At 35.7% G+C, this 22,209-nt stretch overlaps 1 protein-coding gene across 4 annotated transcripts in view; it reads right to left on the bottom strand.

Moving 5' to 3' along the window:
- klhl13 (kelch-like family member 13) overlaps nucleotides 1-22,209 on the bottom strand; it is a 58,884-nt gene that overhangs the window by 19,258 nt on the left and 17,417 nt on the right. For 3 of the 4 annotated variants that reach the window (XM_028466776.1, XM_028466777.1, XM_028466778.1), the window contains 3 exons: nucleotides 8,564-8,705; nucleotides 6,463-6,595; nucleotides 453-649 (listed from right to left, as the gene is read on the bottom strand). In XM_028466776.1, the coding sequence (XP_028322577.1) occupies nucleotides 453-649; nucleotides 6,463-6,595; nucleotides 8,564-8,705 (472 nt within the window). Of the gene's footprint in view, nucleotides 1-452; nucleotides 650-6,462; nucleotides 6,596-8,563; nucleotides 8,706-20,813; nucleotides 20,899-22,209 lie in introns of those variants that run through there. The other variant, XM_028466779.1, reaches the window with a different exon arrangement.

Raw genomic sequence — 22,209 nt, forward strand, 5'->3', positions numbered from 1 at the left:
TCGGTCCACCAGTAGAACTAGTAAAGTACACTGTTTTCGGTCTACTAGCAGTACTAGTAAAGTACACTGTTTTCGGTCTACTAGCAGTACTAGTAAAGTACACTGTTTTCGGTCTACTAGTAGTACTAGTAAAGTAGACTGTTTTTGGTCTACTAGTAGTACTAGTAAAGTAGCATGTTTTTGGTGTACTAGTAGTACTAGTCTTTGGTCAACTAGTACTACTAGTAAAGACAAAATATTTTACTAGTAGATTTAATGCAAATGAAGTATGAATGTGTGAATCAAAAGGGATAGAGGCTTGTTTTAAACTCTTTTCTTACATTTCTAAACCAAATCCTTCGTGGCTAGTTGCTAAGAGATATTTTCGACCTCCTTTGTTCAGAAAAGCAGCCGTTTGTCAGTGTTTGTGCTGCTGCTGCGGCTTGTGTTTTTTCTGAATTTGAGCTACTCACCCCAGATATGAGAAAGACCTTGCAAAAGTCTAACACGGGAAGAATTTGTAGGAAGCTTGCGGCTTCCAGCGTGTCCTGCAGATTCTCCATGTTGAGCGACAGCTTTGCCGTGTAGATGAAGTCGATGATCTTCTTCAGGCCTATTCGGTTCACTCCGTGAAGCTTTATGCACATTAAGTCCTGTTCTTTCATGCCCCCTGCATCGGGTCAGAAAAAGCATGGATGTCACACACACAGAGCAGGGTTCCTACAGCTTCAGTCAAATTAAACTCAAAAATTTCTAAGACTTTTATTTGCCATTTGAAATTAAATTTAAGACCAACTTCACTGTAAACACAATCGGGAAGGAAAAATGCCAATCAATCACTTACATAGGGTTAGGGTCAATTTTTTTCCAGTGTGTAGTTCAGACGTGCAACTGGCACAAAATACACAAACAGACTAAAAAAAATCAAAATCACTACAAAAAGAAAAAATAAAAAGAACATGACGACAAAAAAAGCCAGAAATCTATAAAATCACAATAATACAAAAAATAAAAATCAGCAAATAAAACTATTAAAAAAATTCTTCGTTGCACAAGCAATTTTCATGATTTTTGGCACGATACTTATTATGTGCTAAAATTCAAGACTTTTGAATTACTAATTTAAGACTTTCTGGATAATTATTTATAAATTCATGAATTTAATGCCTTTTAAGACTTTTATGTGTGTGATAAGTCCATGTGTCCGTGTTAAAGGAGACATATCATGCTTTTAAATTTTACCTTTTTAGATATAAATCATACAGTTATGGTCTATATAAAGCGGAACTGCAATGCTTGGGTCTGAATACCTCATTATTATAGCTCCACCCCTTTTCTGATGTGCTTCTGAGAGCAACTCGTTTTGGTGCGGTCTCTTTAAATTAAATGAGACACTTCATACCCCGCCCCCTCTCCAGGTTGCAAAGGTGACACTCGGTTCAACTCCACCCTGTTTGGCCATTTTTGTAGTTTGATAGAAGAAATACGATTATTTAGCGGCAGAAACTTTTTATTCACACATTATTTACAAAATGTCAACAACAGAAGACTTGTCCATCCAGCCTTACATGTTCCAGCCAGAGTCTGACCTGGCGGATCGAGACGAAAATGAAGATGATGAACCTGCAGAACCCTAACAAGTGAGCTAACACAAGCACTGAGCTAACGCTAGCGCCAAGCTAACGTCACAAAATGCATTTTAATACAGTCTTTTTGGAGACAAAAACGGCAAAATGAAATGACTAATGAAAACTTTAGACTTAAATTAAATCACGTAGGCCATATTATCAAGGATCTAAAACGAGCACACAGCGCTAACATATGAAGACGCTGCAACTGCTAATGCTAACAAAACAATGACAGGGACGTCTTATCATCACACTTTTTAGCGTTATTTACGTCTTACCGAAGTGCTCTGTTTGTCGTCTCCAAAGATAGAAGGAATTGAACCCTCAATCAGACAAAGTCTTTTGGTAAATCCTTCTTTATACTGGCGGAGGTTACTGAAGCAGTCATCCTTGAAGTGCTGCGCGCACATAAAAATGACCTTACCCACAGATGTGGGTACATTTCCATGAAAAATAAAACTCAACCAGGCACTTTGAAAAGGTTCTGATGCTGGGAGACGGTGTAATGAAGCGTGTGGGTTACTACATCCAACAACCCAACATTTTGACTTATCCTCTCAAAACTTCGGCATCCTTGAGCTTGGACTACAAAATAAAAGTGAGAAATAAAAACGGCGGATTGCTCGAAGTGTTGGACCTGGAGTCGATGTCCTAATTTGGCAGTTCCGCTGCAAATACTGTGATGTAATAGTTCAAAAAACGTAATAGAGAATAGAAAAATGGAAACAGATTGAAAAATATGACCAAAACAGAATATAAAGATATCAACAGAGCACCTGAAGAGACGAATTTGAACTTTTCTGTACTTCTAAACACTCTAAATATACAACAAAATGCATTTAAGGGCTAAAAAAGTGGATTTAGCATGATATGTCCCCTTTAATGTCTACATGTTTATGCCTCCGTCCATCTCCTTCTTTCATTATATCTATGTCTTTCAAGGCTCTTATTAAATAGTGTCTATTCCGTGCCGCCATGTTGGACTACGTCGTCACTCAGCGCGTCATCACCGCAAGTCAAACATGGGCAGAACAAGCAGAATTAACTTAAAGCTGAATTAAGTGTTATCAACTGTTTACAAGAAAGAGGAATTATTTAATTTGGAATTAAAAATGAAATAAACCAGCCACCTAATTCGGAATTAAGTTTAATTCGGAATTAAATTAGCATTGAAGAGGAAGAGGTTGAAGAGGAATTAACTTTTATTCCGCTTTAAAGAGGAATTAAAGCTCCCATGTAAATGTGGCCAGTGTCTTCCTACACTTAATATAGGTGCAAATATTAATCTGTACTTTCACTGTCAAGTGACTTCATTTGTAAGAAGGTGCTGAAGGTGTCAGGGCGTTTATGCACACGCAGCCATCTTATGGGTAATGAGCTAACCCCTCGCTGTGAATACACCGTCCCCGTCCTCCCGTTTAAACAAGCTGCTCTTCCACTTACTGCATACCTCATCATGTACTTTAAATGTCATCCTTTTTTTGCATCGCTCTCGTGGCGTTAAACCTTAACTGCTTCGTCAGCTGCTACAAAACCACACTCCACTTTCACTGTTTGTTAAAAGTAAAGGAGCGATTAGCATGACGGTCCTTTAATCCAGGGGTTCTCAACCTTGGGGTCGCAAAACACTGGGTAGGAGTCGCCAGATGCCTTCAAGAAACTAATATTTTTTTTTTTAACAATTTGAGCCCATTCCATTATTTTTTTTTTTTATCCTTTTTCTACAACTACACCAAACTTGCCATATTTTAACCTATTTTAATCACTTTTTCTTGCCATATTTTTGCTCCTCTTAATGTATTTTGCTACATTACTCACCTTTCATCAAATTTCAATGTCTTTTCTTCACATTTGTTCTACTTTCAAGACATTTTCAGCACTTATAAACAATTTCCATCACTTTTCCACCTAATGTCGCATATGTTGACCCATTAATGTCACTTTTAACCTCTTTTCTCCATATTTCATGCTTATTGTTACAAATTTAAACACAATCATGATTTATCATGCCCATTATTTTCCAGTTTAAACTAATTGTTCCCATATTGACTTTTCCACCTAATGTCGCATATTTTGACCCACTTTTGTCACTTTTAACCTATTTTCAGCATAATTTGTACTTATTTTTGCCAATTTAACCACATTCCCAATTTTCCATGCCCATTATTTGCCAGTTTAAACTATAGTAATTGTTCCTACTTTTTTCTGCTACTTTTAAGTCAATATTTTATAAGTTTATAAAAACTCTAAAATCTCAATTTACCACGTTTTCTGCCATTTTTGGTCACTTTTAACCCATTTTATTACCGATTAAAACAAGGATTTACATCAATTAATCAATCAGTCAATCAATGTTTATTTATAAAAAAGCACTTTTCATACACAGAAATGCAGCTCAAAGTGCTTTTACATAGTCTAAAATACACCCACCCCGTACCCCCATAGTATAGTCATCTTTAAGATTATTCAGATCAATAAATAAATGTGGTTATCACAGATTCATTCTAATAAACCAAAGCTGCAGTCTATAATTAAAAATAAAGTACTTTTAAACCAGATATTGTCACAACTCACTCTTGTTACTCCTTTTGTAAACTGGGGGTGTATTTGAAACTGTTTGAGATTTAGTGAAAGCATAATTTCTATGAATAATCAACAGTGAATAAATTCAGAAGAGCAAAGTCTCCCTGACTATGCATAGATGAGCATCCCATAGTCAAAACTTTCATCGATTTGTATTCATTACAGGCACAAACAACCATGAACATGAATACATAACAATGAATCGACTGCATCGGTTATCTAACGTGAATACATATGAACGGGACAGGAGACAAGGTCAGTATGTTAGTAACAAATCACAAACTCAATAGGAACTACGTTAGGAATAAAAAGGAACAGGATTAGAAGCTACTCTCCAGACAACACAGTTCAAAAATGAAGATATAAATAAATAAAGGGAGCATTAGCCAAAAGCTGCTGGAGATGATAGTTTTCATCAAATAAATTTGCTTTAAAAAAGATGTAAAAAGGTTGAAATTGACACGTGAAAGCTAAGCTTTTAATCTCCACTGTAAACACTCTCTCAGTGACATTGAGGGAAAAGTTTAGTGCATTGCATTGAGTCCCGTAGAAGGATGTTTACAAGTGTTTTTACTTCATTCTTACACTAGGTGTGTTTCCATTACCGTTGGAAATGTGCAAAAGCTTGAATTTGAAAAACAAGGCATTTTCCATTTTTTCATTTTGGTTTTGGAAACAAATATCAAATAATGAGTGTTTTTTTTTTTTTTTTTCGTTTTTCATGTTTTTGTTACATAATGAAAAATGAAAACGAGAGTTACGAGGCTCCAAAACAACCATCAATGGAAACATGCTCAAAGAGCAATTATACTTTGATGAACTTTGAGAAATATTGCTTTAATTTTGCCAAAAAACTGTAATGGGAACACTGCTTGTGTTTTTTTTTTATCTAGACAAGGAGGACGATTGGTTTGACTATTTTTGTTCTAGTTTTTTCTTAGTATAACCAGAAATGTGTTGGGAAGTCACTTTGGCAGAGTTTTTCAGGGCAAACATTAGCAATCATGTTAAGAATCAAGTAAACTCTAACAAATAGTCGAATATTCCCAACAACTTCCATTGTCCTACACTGACTCCCTCTTCTCTGTTCCCTTCCCCCCTCACCTAGGTGTAACCCAGCCCTCTCTTTTTATATTCTCCCTTTAATAAAGTGTTTCTTACCCGTCCTTAGGGCGGGCTGCTGATTGTACCAATTATGCAATAAAATAAATTTATTTATTTATTTGCAATCACAAAAACAGCATGTGCAGACAAGGTAAAAAATGCCTGGGTCTCCTCTTCTGTCCCATAGGCTGTAAAAAGAATGGACGGGACAAGCTCAGAGAGTGTGTGTGTGTGAATATTTTATTTTTAGAGCTCCCCCTGTTGACTGGCTGCAGTATAGGTCATAAACCCCGCCTCCTCAATGATAACAGATGGGATGTGGGTCAAACAGTAAAGTTAAAATACTCGTCACATAATTATTTTTCCAAAGCTAAACTCTGCTGTGATCATTAGTTATTATCACCCTACATTGTGTTCAAGTGCTCATTTTTCTGTGAAGTTTGTTTTAAATAAGTTATTTGAGGTTGAAAAACGGGATTTGACGCCATATATATGATGATGATTGACAGCTGCGGGTCTAGCTCTCTTTGTGAATAGTATAAGCAGTTAAGTTACGAGCTGCTATTACTAACATCTATGATCTGATCATCTGAACGAGACGTTGGTAGAATTTCCAGAGGCATCAGGGCAGTACGCTTAATGGGTGGGGCCTGTAAAATTGACCCTACTGCGTAGACTCTGGCTCCAAATGATGTCAAATTTGCAAGATGGAAGCGCCCCTAAGCGCCGTATTTTGGCTTCAGGAACATTGAGTGGGAACAGCTACAGGGCACGCCCACAGTTCTCTCCACACGTATCGCAGAGAGAAGTGGTCATGTGACCAGGTACGTCACGTCACGTGACGTATAATTGCAGAAACAGTGTTTCTATTGAGCTTTTGTGATATATTTCAATATGGAAACGTCTGGAAAAACCTCATGAAAGCGACACTTTTTCCCTCCCGTAATTCAAGTGTTTCTATTACCAGGTTTATTTAGATTTTGTGAATTTCCAAGTGTAATAAAAACGCAGCTAATGTCAATAAGACCATGTTTACAGTGGAGATCAAAACATTTTTTTTTTGAGCAAATACTTTTTGATTCATAGATCTTCACTGTGGATTTATCTGATTAAAAAAATTGCCCTCAGTGCTCTCACTGAGGCTTTTGCGTGACTTATTTGCTCCAACCTGTGAACATGGCTTTGAAGTAGTCCGAGCTGGAGGCCATCATTGCCCGGTGCACGGGAAAAGCTTCGTCGCCGTCCCCCGCCACCAGCGTGACGTCACATAGCAAGCCCTCTATCCTCAGCTGGTCAAATCCCTGCAGGAAATCAAAGAAAACGGGAGGAGAGACAGCAGCGTCAGTGGGGAGGGGATTCGTTACAATCCAATGGTTTTAAGTCTTGGCTTAGTTACAGTCTAGTTAAGGCAGAGGAATTATGCAAAACAACAACAACAACAACATGGTGTGTGCATCCGTGCTGGTTTAAAACACACAAGATCGAAGTTTTAGGATGAGCCTCCATGTCAGACACTCACTCAATGAATATTAAAAAGATATCATTCTGTTTTACATGAGCGGCCTGAGAGACAGTGGCACATTTCCTTCACTGCTTTGCCTGAATCTGCTTCAAACCGATAAGTTCACAGCTGCAGCTATACTGCCCACTTGTTGGCATGGAAACATGGTATAGAAGAACAAAAGCCCATTAAGCACAAAGCGCAGTGTGATGTTTGGCTCACTGCACAGATCGCACTATTTTTTTTTTTTATCCTATTAGGGGAAATAAAAGCTGATAAACTCAACCAGTATCTACACCCGGTTTTATTGTCCGTTTCATCTAATTAAGAACGCCACAACAAACCAAAGTCCTTAAATAATGCAAAATTAAGTTGGTTTTATGCGAGTCGCTTTAAAGTGTACTGCCTGGAATCACTTTAGGAGAGGCCAGATAAATCATTATCACTCTCCTACAATGCTGTGACAGCAGAAGATTAATGAGCAGCAAAAAGCAGCCAATAGTCATTCACTTTTAATGAATGCTAATGACCAATGAGTGTCATTGCTGCCGCAGCAAACTTCAGGGTGATATTCACTTCACAGAAATCAGCAGTGACATGTTAACGCAGCTAACCAATCAGACGACATGCAACTGAAAGTATACACGACGCGTTCAATGACCTAATGAAAAGATTATCGTCGAGAACAGTGGTTCTCAACCTTCTCAGCCCGCCAAAATAAAGGTCCCAGAGACCAGGGACCCCCACTGTAGCTGAAGGTGGTTGAACACAGACATGAACATTGAAGAACAGTCATGTGGAGACAGGACCATCTATAAGGGGAATAAAGGGGAGAGATTTTTGGGGTCCATCCATAAAGTCAGTAAAATGATGGTCCATTGTTCTATGAATCTGTGATAACCACATTTATTTATTCATCTGAATAATATCCACTGTTATCCAGGAACGTTTAGTATTATTATAGTCATCTTAAAGATGGAAATCCTTGTTTTAATCAGAAATAAAATGAGTTAAAAATGACCAAAAATGGTGAAAAAGGTGATGAAATAGGATTTTAAAAACCACAGATTTTGGCTACAAGTTGCAAATGACCGCAGACTGGCTAAAAATGGACAGAAAAGGTGTGAAATGGTTCAAAGTGTTGATAATGGCCTAAAAGTGGCAGAAAAAAAAAAAGTTAGCTTAAATTGGAAAATAATGGGCATGACAAATCATGAATGTGGTTAAATTGTGTTAAATTGGCAAAAAAAAGAAACATGAAATATGGTGAAAAGAGGTTAAAAGTTAAAATAATGGGTCAAAATGTGTGGCATTAGGTGGAAAAGTGGTGGAAAGGGTTTATAAGTGCTGAACATAAAAAATGTGCAGAAAAGGCGTTGAAATTTGATAGAGAAGTGGCAAATAATGGGAGTAATGTAGCAAAAATGCATTAAAAGGAGCAAAAATATGGCAAGAAAAAGTGATGAAAATAGGTTAAAATATGGCAAGTTTGGCGTAGTCGCAGAAAAAGGTGAAAAATAAGCAAAAATGGGCTCAAATTATTCAAAAAATATTCTTAGTTTCTTGAAGGCATCTGGCAAAACCCTCCCAGTGTCTGTCTTGACCCAAAGGTTGAGAACCCCTAGTCTAGAGTAATTTCTGCAATAACAAGGACAAATTCCATAATTGATGACTTTGTGACACAAATCCAGCCAGAAAGCAATGAGAAAACACAGCATAAAACGATAATTATGAGACAGTCGATATGTTGTTGAGCTCCACGTCTCACCTGAAGAACCACTGAGCTGTGTGTGTTGCTTGTAAAAAAGCGTGTGTTTCCAGTCTTTGACGCCTGAAGGTGAGCAGAGATGCCCATATCACCATAGCCCAGAGCAACTTTCATGTGAGCGTCGTCGTCCTCCACGAGGGATCTGTTCAAAAACACACAAAAAGAGAGTTTGAAAAACTTTGCAAAAGTGGGACAGATGAGGTCATGGAACAAAATGTGGAACACAAACTTTTACCTAAAGGTTAAAATGTGTGAAAGAGAAGCAGGCGGGGCATAGGAGTTGACATACATATCACTAAACTACTACTGGATCAAAACTAGGAAAGATAAGGTACATAAAAGCTGAAAAAACAATGTAGTAACAATATTTTCCATTAACATTAAAAGAAAACATGAGGCTTATTTTGCTTCCACTGGTATAAAAGGATTCATTTTAAACATTACAAAGGCTTACGCGTCTGAAAATAATCCATCACAGCATCAACAGGCAACAGTCCGCAACTGATACAGGCAACTGGTGGTCCGGGGGCCTTAAGTGGACATTACATTTTGTGCAGCAAAAAGATATGCAAAAAAAATGATTCCAAATGACAACGAAAATGCACAAAATTACTTGCAAAACACAACACGACTACAAAATGACACAAAAGACAAAATGGTAAAATATAACAAAAGGACTACACAAATACACTAAAGGACTAAAAAAAAAAAAAAACACAACACAAACAAAATGAGAGAAAATATATAAAATAACAAAAAAATACCCAACTTATTCCAAAAAAACATAAAACACACAAAATAAAAACAAAATATGTAAAACTATGACAAAATTAATTAAAAAAAACAAAAACACACAGAATCAGAAGTATATAAAATGACAAGAGAAACACAAAACTACTACAAAATGAATAAGAAATGCAAAACAACAAAAACCACTAAATGAACCCAACAAACACACACAAAATGAGAGAAAAATATACAAAATGACAACAAAAACTCACACAAACCCTTTGTTGTTTCCTGTGTTAATGCTCTGACTGGTCATTATTCTAATGCTGACATAAATGGTCATAATTTGGTCCTCAGATCAAATAAAATGACATTTATGTGGCCCCGCTACGATAACAGTCAGTTACCCATCTCTGATATACAAAATAAACACTTAATATAAACACATAATTAGCTTATGATTGTCATAAATACATATAATGTATTATATATACCTTTATAATAATAGGAGACAGTTCTATACATTAAAAGGAAAGAATCAACAACAAAAAAAACCCTATTTTATGTCCCAGACTTTCTCTGATTGTTTGCCATCTGTGCAGCTTTGGGACTTAACACAAAATAGAGCATTAGAGGAAAAAAAACCAAAAAAAACCTTCAATGACAGAATGTGAAAACAAACAAACAAATAAATAAATAAATAAATAAGCCAGACAGAGCAAATGAAACATCTGGCTTTAAATAGATCACAAAAAGCCACTGTCTATTGATAGGAACAACGTAACGTTGCCTATTTGACACTGTCACACTTGGTTCTTGCGACTAAAGTGGGATATTGATGATGGCTCTGCGGCGACGTGATGCATCGTCGCTGTGGGTGCAACAAGGACATGAAATGACAATAAACAGCTTTGAAATGGGCTCTGAAGCACAGAAAGATCATCAGTTTTTATAGCACTGTGACTGAAGCCACCCAACATGCACCGTCATTACTACTTCTTCTTCTCTTCCTTCACAGCTCAGGGAGAAAAAAAGTGTCTCTGACGGTAACAGGATGAAGCTAGAGTGTTTCACAGATATTTACAATGTAGAACTTCTGAATTCTACAGCCTTCAATGCAGTAAAAACTCCGTAAGGAAAATAAACGAGCTTTTCTTACAGTCATTGGAAAAACAAACCAGTAAAATAAAGCTGGGTTTCATCATGAAAACAGTTTTTTTTTTTTTTTTTTTTTTTTTTTAATTGCTGAAACTTGTGGTCTCATTTCTGACAATTACAACAAAATGAATAAAACACACAAGAAACTACAAACACACAAAAAGTAAAAATATACAAAATCACAAAAGAAAAAGAGAATCAATCCAAAAACAATTGACAGAGAACAACAAACACAAAATGAGAGAAAATTAAACAAAAAGACAAAAAACCCTTTCATGTTTCGTGTATTAAAATTCAGTAATGAAAACGAATTAAAATACACAAACACACACAAAACTGAAGGAAAATGAATCCAAAAACAAAACAAAACACACATAATGCGAGAAAATATACACATTGACAACAAAACCATAAAAATCACTAATTGAATTCTAAAACAGAACAACAACAAACACAAAATAAGAGAAAAACAAACAAACGGCAACAAGAACACACAAACCCTTTGATGTTTCCTGTTTTAAAACTCAGTAATGAATATAAATTAGTAGGGATGTAACGATTAATCGTAAGGCAGTTAAAAATCGATTCATAGGTATCACGGTTGATATTGATTTTCTGAAAATTGAATCGCAGTACTTTTTTTAACCACAAGTGTAGGCGGCGGGCGGAGTCTGCTAATACTTTCTTTCTGGCCGCCTTCTACTCTCAAATATGTTAATAAATGATTCATTACCCCTTAAGCACCAAAAGTATATCTGTAATATTACTTGAATATCTGTAAAAGTCACGTTTTTCTATTAGCTCTGTCTGCTAGCATAGCTTCTCTTCTTCACTGCAAGATATCTGCATGCCAACCAACCACTGTGTTACCAGCGCCCTCTGCTGGTCCAAACAAATATGACAAAAATCACTGCAATCACGTTTTTTTTTTTTTTTAAAGTCCAATTGTTAAGGCACAAAATACATTTTCAGTTGCACTTTTAAAAGAAAAAGAACTATTATGCAGTTTTGCATTGTTTATTATAGAACCAGAATTTAAATTAATAGGCTTCATTTTCATTTGTATTATTCCTTTATTTATTTCATTCTAGATTTATTTTTAGTTAAATTGCATTGTTTTGAATAGTTTATCAAGGAATTCTTTTGACAATGAAAAATAAAAGGAAAATAGAACCGTATTTTCTAGTTTTTTTTCCAAAAAAAAAAATTTGTCTACAGTCCCATTTTGTAAAATAAATCGTGAGAGAATCGTATCGTGAACCCAGTATCGTGAATCGAATCGTATCGGGAGTTGAGTGAATCGTTACATCCCTATAAATTAGCTTTCCTTGCAGTTATCTGAAAAACAAATAAGTAAAATAAAGCTGGTTTCATCATGAAAACAGTAGCTGTTTAAACAGTTAAATTGTTTAAACTTGTGGACTCATTTCTGAAAATTACAACAAAATGAATAAAAACACAAAAAACAACACACAAAACGAGTAAAATACACAGAATGACAACAAAATGAAAAGAAAAGGAATCCAAAAACAAAATGCGAGTAAATAAACAAATTGACACCAAAAACACACACACAAAAAAAATCTAATCAAATTAATCCAAAAACACAAAACAACAAACACAAAATGAGACAAAAACAAACATAAACCCTTTGATGTTTCCTGTATTTAAATTCAGCAATGAAAATAAATTAGTTTGTGGTCTCATTTCTGAACATTACAACAAAATGAATAAAAAAAAAAACACAAAAAACAAACAAAAACACAAAATGAGTAAAAATACACAAAATGACAATAATAACACAAAACAACAGAAAAATTACTCCAAAAACAAAACAAAACACACAAAATGCGAGAAAATAATACAGATTGACAAAAAACAAAAAAAAAATAAATAAAAAAAAAAATCACTAAATAAATCCAACAGAACAACAACAAACACAAAATGAGAAAAAAATAAACAAAACGACAACAAAAACACACATTTCCTGTATTAAAACTCAGTAATGAAAATGAATTAACTTTTCTTACTGTTGTTTGAAAAACAAACCAGTAAAATAAAGCTGGAATTCATCATGTGCTTGATTGCTTTTTAAATTGTTCAAACTTGAATCCCCCACATTTCTCGACACAAAGACAATGTTGTTTCCTTGCAGTTGCTCCATCCTGGTTAAATTAAGCAGCAGCCGAACGTGCCACCTACATCTTTTCAGCTCTGAAATCTCCTTGGTAATAAAAGGTCTCACATCAACACGCTGCGTCTGACGAGGGTTTTTACAGAGCGACGACGCTCCAGCCTCTGGAGCTTCGTTCATAAACACAAACTGGGAGATGATTCACTGCAAGGGGAATCAGTCCTCCCAATGACAAGAGCTTATGTAATCAATAAAACTGAGACAATATTGATCCTATCAAGTGACCAAGTCATATAAAAGCACAAAAGATGAAAATGTCCCTTCTTATAGTCATATTTAGAGTTGTTTAAGTCAAAATAAAGTGGAGAGGCCATCAGTGATAGATAATGTTCTTAATTTCAGTAATATTTTGTTTAAAGGGGACACTTCACTTTATAAAGGTTTTGCTGCAGTGATATACGTTCCTTTAGCCTAATACAGAGGGCCAAAGTTAAAAAAATTGTTTCCTCCTTTCCTGTTATTCCACATTTTGTAAAAAGTCAGCACCAAACGGGCGAGTTGGATTTTTCTCGTGTTGTGACGTCACAACACGTAAACTCCTCCTCCTGACAATCCCTGCTCCTCCTACCCTATAAGAATGCGAGCTCCTCCCTCTCAAACGACCTCACAGGTAAAACAAACAATAAAGTCTAATATATATTCTATATTAAACAGCAGTGTCATATATGTAAAACTACATATACTAAATGTGTTCTGTACATTTAACCCCTCCCTGAGGAACAGTGAGCAGCCACGGTGTAGCACCCACGGAGCAGTTAAGGTTAATATAAGGGACTGATCAACATCCCACAGTGATGGACTAGTGAGATTAGAACCAGTGATCCTACGATTACAAGCCTGCGCCCTTAACCACCAGTCCCTTTATACACACGTAATGTATTTACGTTCAGTAGATAGATTATCTGAAGTGCAGTGTGATTGCTCACAATCAGTTCCACTTTTAGTAACTGTTATATTGCCTCGTATAATCTGTGACATGATCTGACGTGTTTGTGACCCAATGTGACAAGTTTACTGTAATGTCCAGTTTTTTGGCAGAAAACAATAACAAGAATGTGTGGATAGCAGAAAACAATCAATATGATGATCATCTGCATCACTCATGCATACGGCTAAAACTACTTTGTTGTTGGGGTTCTTAGAACAAATGGAGATTGGGTGAAAAATAACATAATACTAGACCTTTATGTGAAGATCCTGCAGGGACTGATATACTCATACTTTATTATTTAAATATCCTTTATACATGGAAGTGCAAACCAGGGCACATTAATGTTGAATTTGCTCTTTTTCCCACAAAGAAATCTGTGCTCCACTTAAGGTCAAACTGGTCCGTATTTGGCCCCTGAACTAAAATGAGTTGGACACCCCTGCTCTACAAGTACTGTATTCTAAATTAATTGGTCTAAAAATTCTGCATTAACCTCGTAAGCCCCGGCCACTTTTCACCAAAAATCACATACTTATAACAATGACGTTTTTCTAAGCCTCTATATCACCTACATGGTTATTGCCGACTTTAATGTTATTATTGATTTTAAGCTGTTGAATGTTTTCTGTTGCACTTTTTTATCATGTAAAGCACATTGAGTTGCCTTGTTTATGAAATGCCCTATACAAATACATTTGCCTCGCCTTGCCTTACATGGCTAATTTTTATTCAGATTGAAGTAGGACCCTTATTGGTTATAGATAATGCAACATTTTGGAAATATGATACTAAGTGACAATAAATCATGTTTTAAATATCAATCAATCAATCTTTTATTTGTATAGCGCCAAATCATAACCAATGGTATCTCAAGACACTTTACAGTAGAGCAGTCTTAAGGACGGACTCTTCATTTTATGGATACACACATGTAAATATACGTATATACACATACATATGTATCCCACACCCAACATGAATTCATCATGGCGGCAAGGAAAACCTTCTGTTAAGCAGCAGGAACCTTGTGTGGATCCCATTCCTATGACAGAAATGTGTAGTCCGCCCCCGCAAAAAACTAGAGATTTACATCAAATATAAAGCCAATTCTCTTTATCGAAGGCTATAAAAGCAGAAATAATTGAACTAATGTATAGACATAAACTGCAGCAAGTTAGGTGATAATAATAAACATTAGGCCAAAGATACACATGTTTTTGTACAAAAAAGTTCAGGTGGAAGCCCACTTTGAGCAAGTTTTCCACAACTTTATAACTGTAATGTGTCAGTCAAAATGATTCCAATAAACACATATCCATTTTTTTTCAAGGATTTTGCTGTGCCATGGGTAATGTAAATTTTGGTTCCACTCTTTGGTGGGATTACGCTTGGTAAAGGAAGACTGGCCATTTTACACACGAGCACTAAGCTAACCGCTCATTGGACGGATTTCTCGGCTGGAAAGTGCTCAGATGTGTGTAGCTGAGCCTTTTAGGATTACAGAGGTATAGAATGTGTGATTTCATTCATTCTTTACAACATTTAGACCCGTCAGAGTCACGGAAGCTGGAGCTGCCCCCGCCGGCGGGTCCGTTGGGGTTGAAGAGGTTGAGAAAGCGATTGTTTTTCTCTATGGGTCGGCCCTGCTGATGTTTGCTCGCTTTGCACCTGATGTGATTGACACCAGCAAATAAATGAATTGTTGAATACACAAACAGCGTTTTGCAATTAACGCAATAGATAAAGCCTTGGAAACTGCTGTTATCACATATCTGACAATTGATATCTGTCTTTGAAATGATTAAAATTTAACAATCATTCTCCAATTGGGAGAATGAGAAAATGCACCAGAATGGAGCAACCGGGGGCGCTGCTGCAGAAATGAGCTGGGAATAAACGTCGGAAATTACAGTGTGAGAGATTATGATAAGTAAGGGATTAATCAATGACAATCCATCATTCCATCCCAGCATAAATATTTGGAGCTTCTTATGCAATTGGGTTAACAAGCACAGACACGCGCACATTCAGTAATAAGAACGTTCAGAATGGGAGTCGATACGTTGTTGTTGACAGGAATGAAGATCCGTCAAGATTCACCATAGATGATATCAATGCTTCTATATTCAGATGTCTATCTGCTTCTGTTGTGCAGACTGAGGCTAAAATCAGATGCTATTTTAAAGCAATATGCACAAATTACCACATTACCAATTGGGTATAAATGTATGTCTTTTCATTAACATTTCTTCATTCATTTAAGATGTCAACCTTACATTTTACCCTTATTGCAGAAGTTAAACAGCCACAACCAGTGACTTCTCTGTCCTCAGAAAACCCATTATTTGTTCTGATTGTGTCACCTCGCCTCACATCGTTGCACTTGAACATCCAAGGACAGTGGCGTCAAACTCACTTTAGTTCAGGAGCCAAATAATACGCACCAGTTTGACTTTAAGTGGGCTGCAGATTATAGGCGGGGAATATGAGCTATTTCAACATTAATGTGCCCTAGTTTCCACTTCTCCAAATAAATGGTTACAAAGTATGATAATACCCAAGCAGTAAGTGACAAATATCAGTCCCTGTGGGGTCTTACCTTTAAAATTTTTTCATTTTGTGACCAATTTTGATCTAATTTGGGGAAATTTTGCGTAACAATTTAAGGAAAATTGCAAGATTTTGGGAAAAACTGAGAGTTCATTCAATAATTTGGAATGATATTAGCATAGGAAAACTGCAAACCCTGCACTATTGTGGAGTTTCATTAAATTTATGTATTTAATATCTGAATTAGTTGGTCATTTACACAATAATTCACACACAACAATGTGTTCTCTGTCATTTTTACTTTACCCGGCAGGACGAATAGGACCAACACGACTGCAGTAATTTATAAACACAAATTAATTGCAATTGTCCAACGAACGCTTTAGTTTTCTAAAATCCTGCAATTTTTCATTTTTTTTTTTTTTTACAAAATTGCCTTAAACTGCACAAACATTGGTCACAAAATAAAGGAATTTCAGATATCTGTCAGTTACTGCTTGATTATTGTCGTGCCCTACATACTATGGAGGTGCAAACATAAAATGTTAAAATTTCACCTTTTCCCACCTAAAATCTCCAGCCCTGTTACAGCCCAACATGCAACAACAACCCAAGATGTAACAAGACCTGAATTCTTATGAAAAAATGTTTTAATAAAACCTGAAATCTAGTAACTAGTCAATAATGTAACAAAAGTGCTGAGCCAAAAATGTAAAAACTTTATTAACTAGTTAAATACATTAATAATATTTATCACATCAGAGTGAGTTGATGATTTATGGATTAAAGGGGTTATTGCTTCAATATAGAGTAGTATCACACACAAATGTGTAGGCTTAAAATAATATATATTGTAATCACATTTTTAATAACAACTCAGGTACGTTACATTTTGGGTCATTGTTACATAACGGGCTCTAACAGGCCCGCTTGAAATCTAACTGTTCCATATAACACATTAACATTAAACAAAGGTCAGGGTGAAGGCATGCTGGTCTAAGGAACAGAGGAAAAGGGTTTGGGATGTGGAAACATTAAATACAGACCAGGGACTAAAAGAGGAACTAAGGTAAAGGTAAGGTTGTGTAATGTGAGTGGGAGATACTTGTGAATACAGCACTGCTCTTTTAATGGTGCAGGGAGGAAGGTAAAAATAAATAAATAAACGATGCACATTATAAGGGCACGTCTATCAGGAATCAGAACATACTGGCACTAAAAGCTAAAGCTTGAACAGAGGTCACAATCACAGGCAGTGTTCTTACACCTTTACCCTGTCAGATGGTAAGTGGGACAGGCAGCCAGGAAGGAGTTGGTTGTCCAAACCACAAAGGAGTGTTGGCGGTGGCTGCCGGAATGAGAAAAACAAGACAACAACAGCTGCAGCAGCATCGACAACTCAACAACTATGGGGAGAGATTTGTCTCAAAAATATTCACAAAAATATCCACAATTTTCAAATGTTTTTTTTAGATTTTCACACGTTTTTCAGATTTTCACGTGTATCTTTTAGATTTTCAAATGTGTTTTTTAGACATTTAATTGTATTTTTTTTTAGGTTTTCACATTTTTTATTTTTTTTTTTAAGATTTTCACATGTCTGTAATTGTTTTATTTGATTCTTATGTTATCCTGTCATTTTAATGTAATGTAAATGTATTTCTGTTCAGTGTGTTGTAACTTTGCTGCCTCTTGTTCAGGACTCCCTTGAAAAAAGAGGTTTTTAATCTCAATGGGATTTTTTTCCTGCTTAAATAAAGGTAAATAAATAAATAAATAATGTTTTTAAGATTTCTACTTGTTTTTTACATTTTAACATGTTTTTTTTTTTTTTCCAGATTTCCATGTGTGTTTTTTAGATGTTTCACGTTTTTCAGATTTTTATGTTTTTTTTAGATTTTTAAATGTGTTTTTTAGACGTTTAATTGTATTTTTTTTTTTAGGTTTTCATGTGTTTTTTTTAAAAAAAGATTTTCACGTGTTTTTTAGATTTCCACATGCTTTTTACATTTTTTTTTTTTACAGATTTCCATGTGTGTTTTTTAGACTTAAATGTGCTTTTTAGATTTTTACATGTCTTTTAAGGATTTGTACATGCTTTTTCAGATTTACATGCTTTTTCATTAACGTCGTCGACACACAAATCATGCAGGTGAAGAATCGGAAAAATAGATGTGAAAATTGTGAATATATGTGTGAATATATATGAGACAAATCTCTCTCCATAATCAACACCCTACCACAAACAACAACTCTTCATACACCTCACCATATTCCACAAATAAAGACTAATGTTTGCTACCAAGTAATCAGAATTCACTGTTTGTCGTTCAAATGTTTTCCCTTACCTGGAGTTTTGCAATTAATAAATCAAGTTGAAAACAACTCTGCTACTGTGAGATTAATGAGGCTTTAATATCACAGTTTCATTTGATATTCAGCAGCATCTTAACAGCACGCCAAAAGCCATCAACAAAATGAGGACGGATGATAAAAGCTCAAATCAAAGCAGGAGTTAGAATAAAACCAAGATACTGCTTAATCTCCCACACCTTCAGGCTATAATAGCGCCATGACTTAGGAGGAATTTAATGATCAAAGAGACGCTTCCCCTTTCATCTGTTCTGCATTAAACTGTTTCAGTGAACAACACTGACCACAGGCCAAGTCTGAAATGATAGATAACAGATCTACAGGAATTAATCTCGATGTATTTGAATATGAGAGACCTGATCATCAGCAGAACATTTGTAGGGCCTTCGGAAATTTGGTTTCAGAGTTTACGCATTTCTGTGTCACTTCATCGTCGTTCCCTGATTAGATACTTTACTGGCAATTAAACTTCCTGAAATCATACCAAACATGCTAAATATGGTGATTAAATTCAACTATCGTTTTTAATTTTACGTTTATATGCCCTGGATGATTTATGTTATGTTAATATCACGCAAGGCTCCATTGCTAGGACAACGCTAGCCACACTGCTAGCCCATCAGCCACTCGCTTAACAGGGAAAATCTCATTAAACAGTGCGATACGATCCCAAAACATGATTTGTGAAGCCTTTAATTATACCGCTACTGGAGAATCACTCACATTTTACACAAAACCCTGCACAGCCGTGTGTCACCAGGTAAACTGATCACCAGTTCAGCTAATACACCAATGTACCAGAGCCTTTTCACATTTTAATGCAATGCAGTCATTAATATCTAAACTAACAAATTAAAAACACACTTCAGATGAAAATCAATTTCAAATTTCTCTTTTTTTTTTTTTTTAAGTCCAATTGTTAAGGCACAAAATACATTTTCAGTTGCACTTTTAAAAAGAAAAATAACTATTATGCAGTTTTGCATTGTTTACTATAGAACCAGAAATAAAATTAATAGGATTCTTCTTCATTTGTATTATTCCTTTATTTATTTCATTCAAGATTTATTTTTAGTTAAATTGTATTGTTTTGAATAGTTTATCAAGGAATTCTTTTGACAATGAAAAATAAAAGGAAAATAGTACAGTATATTCTAGTTTTTTTCCCAAAAAAAATAAAGGAATATTTTTCAGTCATCATTTGTCTAAAATAAATCGTGAGAGAATCGTATCATGAACCCAGTATTGTGAATTGAGTGAATCGTTACATCCCTACTTTAGACCATCCAATTTGTCTCGCAGGAGAAAGTAAAAAACATTAATTATTGTGTAAATGACATAATAATTCAGTTGTAGATATCTCAGCCCTTCTAAATACACAAATTCAATTAAACGCCACAATATTTGGAGAATGACAATTTTCCCATGATTTTATCACGACTGCAGTCATTTTAAATCAATTGTTCAAACTCAATTTATTTCACAAAATGTTTCACATAATTTCGACAAATTAAATAAATAGAAAAAAAAAAAGAAAGAAAATAAATAAATCACTCAAAATCAATGAATTTAAAAGAGAAAATCCTGCATAGAATGTGCCTTACATTACATTTAGTTTCATTTAGCAGACACTTGCATCCAAAGTGACATAAACACAAGCAAAAGACTAATTAACTTTGTTTTTGGCCCCTGAACTAAAATGAGTTTGACACCCCTGATCGAGAGGTGGATTAGATGCAAACTCCCATCAGTAGCATTGTAGAAAGAAGAGTCATCACTAAATTTGCATAGTCAGCAAACAAGAAAGCCATCAAGTCTCTAAGTCATTTAGCCTCAAATAGAGCATGGTTTTAATGTTTATTATTAAACACACAACAGAAAAGAGATGCTGGGATATTAACAAATACATTTACATTTTAGCATTTAGAGAGAAAATACTGAGCAAAGAATAAAGTATAAAGGGACTGAGTTGACTACCATCCTTGTTTTGGTTTTTTTTCCTCGTCTTCCCGTCAGCTGAAAGCTTAAAAACATCCTTCCACCAGTGACAGTTCAGGAAGCTAAAGTCAGCTTGGCTTTTTGCCTGCGCCGACAGTGGAAGAGTCTTAAAAGATTAATGAGTGTGGCTTTACTGCCGCGTCATGCTTAGCCATGCATTGACAGAAACTTTAATAAACTCATCTATTTTAGGACCTCAACATCAGAACAGATCAATGTCACACTGGGGGAAAGCAAAGGGCCCTGAATCATTATGAGCTGTAATGGTGACAGAATAGGTGCATGTGATTTGAGGTTTTACTGCAGACGAGCCTGACCTTTTAGCAGTGACAGACGCTCAGAATCTGCCTTCCTGTTCAACCAGTCGGGAGCTGGTGGGATCAGGTGATGCATCTGCTGCGGCTTGTATTTGGAGGAGAGATTACAATTTTAAACAAAATACATTTTAATTTAAATTCTTTGCTCGACTGTACCTTCTGTTAATATTAAATGAAAACCAAAAATTTGGAGAAAAGCGTTCTTAAAAATGTACAGTAAATCATGATGTTTTTAGATCAGAGATGGGCCACAAAAGTGTGGTTGTCTAATCCGAGGGCCACATTATCAACTTTCATGTTAGCAGCATTCAGAATAATGACCAATCTGAGCATTAACACAGGAAATAAAAGGGTTTGTGGGTTTTTGTCGTCATTTGGTAATTTTTTTTTATTTATTGGGGTTTTCTATGTTTTAAAGATTTTTTTTTAGAATTAAAATGGAGTCTTTGTTGTCATTGTGAATGTCTATCTTTGTCATTTTGTTAATTTTTGTGGGCATCTTGTTTCTGGAGTAATTACTATGTATCTTTCTGTCGTTCTTTTGTGTGTTTTATTTTGTCTATTTTTCCATCGTTTGAGCAATTAAAGCTGATATCTGAGTTTCTGAGAAACGCATCGATGTCCCGCCCTAAACCGCTTCACTTCCTCCCCTGCCTCTGCCAATCTACCAGAAGCCACGCCTCTACTTTTCTGCACGCGCATCCCTGTACATAACAAGGTCACATTGATATAGGTTTATAGAGTTGATAGTCATAATTATTCTTTTGGCGATAGATATTTCTGAGGTAAAAGCCAAAATCGTATTTACCCGTTTGCTGACGCGTGGCCTTGTTTCCGTGCACAGTTCCACATTCACTTTGATTGACAGTATCCGCTACAGGAAGTCAAAGCCTATTGGCTGGGCGATCACGGTGCTTCGTTTTGTGCGTTTGAGTAATTTTGTGTATTTTTGTGGTCGTTTTATGTACATTGTGGTCCATTTTGTACATTGTTGGAGTTTACTGTGTTTACATTGGGGGGTGCTAAAAATTAGGCAGAGGGCCGCACGTGGTCCCTGGGCCAACAGTTGCCCATGTCTGTTTTAGACCCTTTGGAGTGTTTTCAGTTCCATCAGCTACAGGTTTGCCTTGGTCCATGACTAAAAGAAGAACTAAAGCTGCTAGAGACGATAATATTCTATCAGATAAAGACACAGTAACGTAGGCTTCATAGATCAATAGATCAAATAATTTGCTCAAAAAATGAAGATGTAAAAGGTTGAAATGGCTGCTCGAAAGTTTGCTCAACTGTAAACACTGTTGACATGTTGGAAAAGTTTCATGCATTGCATTCTGGGATGTGATCGTGAATTAATTGATCGATGAGGCATAGACTACAGCTGTGTTTCCATTACCCT

The sequence above is a fragment of the Gouania willdenowi genome, chromosome 14 (assembly GCF_900634775.1).
Source record: "Gouania willdenowi chromosome 14, fGouWil2.1, whole genome shotgun sequence".
Lineage (NCBI taxonomy): Eukaryota > Metazoa > Chordata > Actinopteri > Blenniiformes > Gobiesocidae > Gouania > Gouania willdenowi.